This window comes from Cyprinodon variegatus, unplaced genomic scaffold (assembly GCF_000732505.1).
Source record: "Cyprinodon variegatus isolate N-32 unplaced genomic scaffold, C_variegatus-1.0 Scaffold1371, whole genome shotgun sequence".
In the NCBI taxonomy this organism is placed as follows: Eukaryota; Metazoa; Chordata; class Actinopteri; order Cyprinodontiformes; family Cyprinodontidae; genus Cyprinodon; species Cyprinodon variegatus.
The window spans coordinates 20,616-22,860 of NW_015151824.1; the positions used below are offsets into that span (position 1 = coordinate 20,616).

Here is a 2,245-nt window from a genome sequence, read left to right on the forward strand (position 1 = left end):
CCCGTGACTCCTCTGGATCATCCAAACGGTCGTTGGCAAACTAAAGACGGGCCTTGACATGCGCTGGTTTAAGCAGGGGGACCTTCCATGATTTCAAACCATGACATCTTAGTGTATTACCAACAGTAACCATGGAAGCGGTGGTCCCAGCTCTTTTCAGGTCATTGACCGGCTTCTCCCATCTAGTCCCAGGCTGATTTCTCACCTTTCTTAGGATCATTGAGACCCCACCAGGTCAGATCTTGCATGGAGCTCCAGTCTAAGGGAGATTGACAGTCTTGTTTAACTTCTTCTATTTTACAACAATTGCTCCAACAGTGGAGCTTTTTTCACCAAGCTAATTGGCAATTTCCTTGAAGCCCTTTCCAGCCTTGTGGAGGTTTACAATTTAGTCTGTAGTGTCTTTGGACAGCTCTTTGGTCTTTGCCATGTTAGTAGTTGGATTCTTACTGATTGTGTGGGATGGACAGGTGTCTTTATGCAGCTAACCACCTCAAACAGGTGCAGCTAATTTAGAATAATAAAAGGATTGGAGGTGGACATTTTGAAGGCAGACTAACAGGTCTTTGATGGTCAGAATTCTAACTGATAGACAGATGTTCAAATTCTTATTTGCTGCTCTGGCCCTCTGGCGCGCGCCGGGCGGGGCTGCTATGTCCTTTGTTTTGCCTTGCGGCTGTGTTTGCTGTGGTCGGTGGGAGTGGAGTGGTATACTGTGTTTTTGGGTGGGGGAATCCGCCTGGGGGCTTGGTTGGTGCCGTCGGTCCGTCCATATCGGCCTTCCGATGTTGTTTCTGCTAGGGCCGCTCGGGCACCCCGCGTGCCGCCGATGCGCTGTCGGTGGGGTTCCCGTTCGGCCGGCTTGTTTGTCTCCTGGGAGGGCAGGCATGTTGATTTTTCTGGGTGGAGGGGTCCTCGCGGTGTGGCGGTGGGTGTTGGACACTGACTTGTTTTTGGCCGTTCTTCTTCAATGAGGGGGATTTTTTTTGTGTGTGTGGGAGGGGGGGTGTGAGCGGGGGAATCGGAGCTTGGAATTGGACTCAGGACAATTTAAAGAAAAAGAAACAAATTAAATAAAAAAAAATAGGACAGGAAAAAAAATATAAAAATTCTTATTTACAGCTGTATCATACAAAGGATTCTCACAGACATGCACCTACGATAATTTCAGACCCCTCAATGTTTCTAAGTGGGAGAACCAGCAAAATAGCACGGTGTTCAAATACTTATTTTCTTCACTTTATCGTTTGCATGGCCCTTCTGGTCCCTGAGCACACTGTTTGCCAGGTTCATTGAAATGCTAAATGGAGATGATAAAGTATAAAGAAAATGCAAGATGAAAGATTGAAAAAGGGCATTACCTTTTAAAAATGTTTAAAGAAGAAAGGTATTTATATTTACATTGATGAATCGGAGATTTTAAATCACTATTTAGAAATAGGATTTAAATAAACTTTTCAAATTGCAGTATTTATAACGGATTAATACAAAATTTCCAGTTTCCTGTTTCAAACACTGAGTTTCAATCAGATCAATAAGGTTTCATTTGGACTTTGTGTTCTTCATGCTGAGAACATCAGAGCTGCTGTTTGCTCACTGAGATCTTCATGGGTAAGATTTTTACTTTACCAGCAGTGGGGAAGTATGGAAACATCTTGTCAGTGAAGGTGTGTGTGAAGGTGTGTATGTGTGTGTTAGTGTCCAGATCAGAGAAGGACAGCTTTCCTCTGTCCCAGTCCAGATTCACTCTGATCCTCTGGAGCTTCTTCTGAACTGAGAGAAGTTTGGGAAGAGATGATGGAGACTCTGCTAAGTATTTACCTTTATTAAACATTATAACAACATATCCAGACTTTATGGCTCCCTTCCTCTGGACAGACTCTTCTAACACACCAAGCATCCAGCGTTCACTGTCTCCAACATCAACATCCCAGCTGTGGTTCCCTGAGTTAAAGCCCTCAGAACTCAGGACAGACCACAGGAACACAAACCTCTCTGGATTATCAGGAAGCTTCTGATTCTCTCCAAAAGTCAAACTGGTCAGATCTTCAGACAGGATGAGACTTGAACCAGCAGTGTTTGGGTCCAGGATGAGAGGAGTGTAGGACACCATGTTCTTCATGTTGCTCCAGATGTTGAAGGCCAGGTTGCCCAGATGTTTGGCCTGGTCTATCAGAGCTCCTGAGGGCAGCTGTGGATCCTCCAGCAGGGGGCAGCGCTGGACTCTTTCCACTGCAGCCTTGTA

General features: G+C 45.3%; 1 protein-coding gene across 1 annotated transcript in view; it reads right to left on the reverse strand.

The window, feature by feature from the left end:
* Nucleotides 1–450: 450 nt before the first annotated feature.
* The window catches only part of LOC107103063 (nuclear factor 7, ovary-like), a 3,451-nt gene continuing 1,656 nt past the window's right edge, over nt 451–2,245 (reverse strand). The window contains exon 2 of the mRNA XM_015402579.1: nt 451–2,239. Within this exon, the coding sequence (XP_015258065.1) occupies nt 1,577–2,239 (663 nt within the window). The 3' untranslated portion in view covers nt 451–1,576. The remainder of the gene's footprint in view (nt 2,240–2,245) is intronic.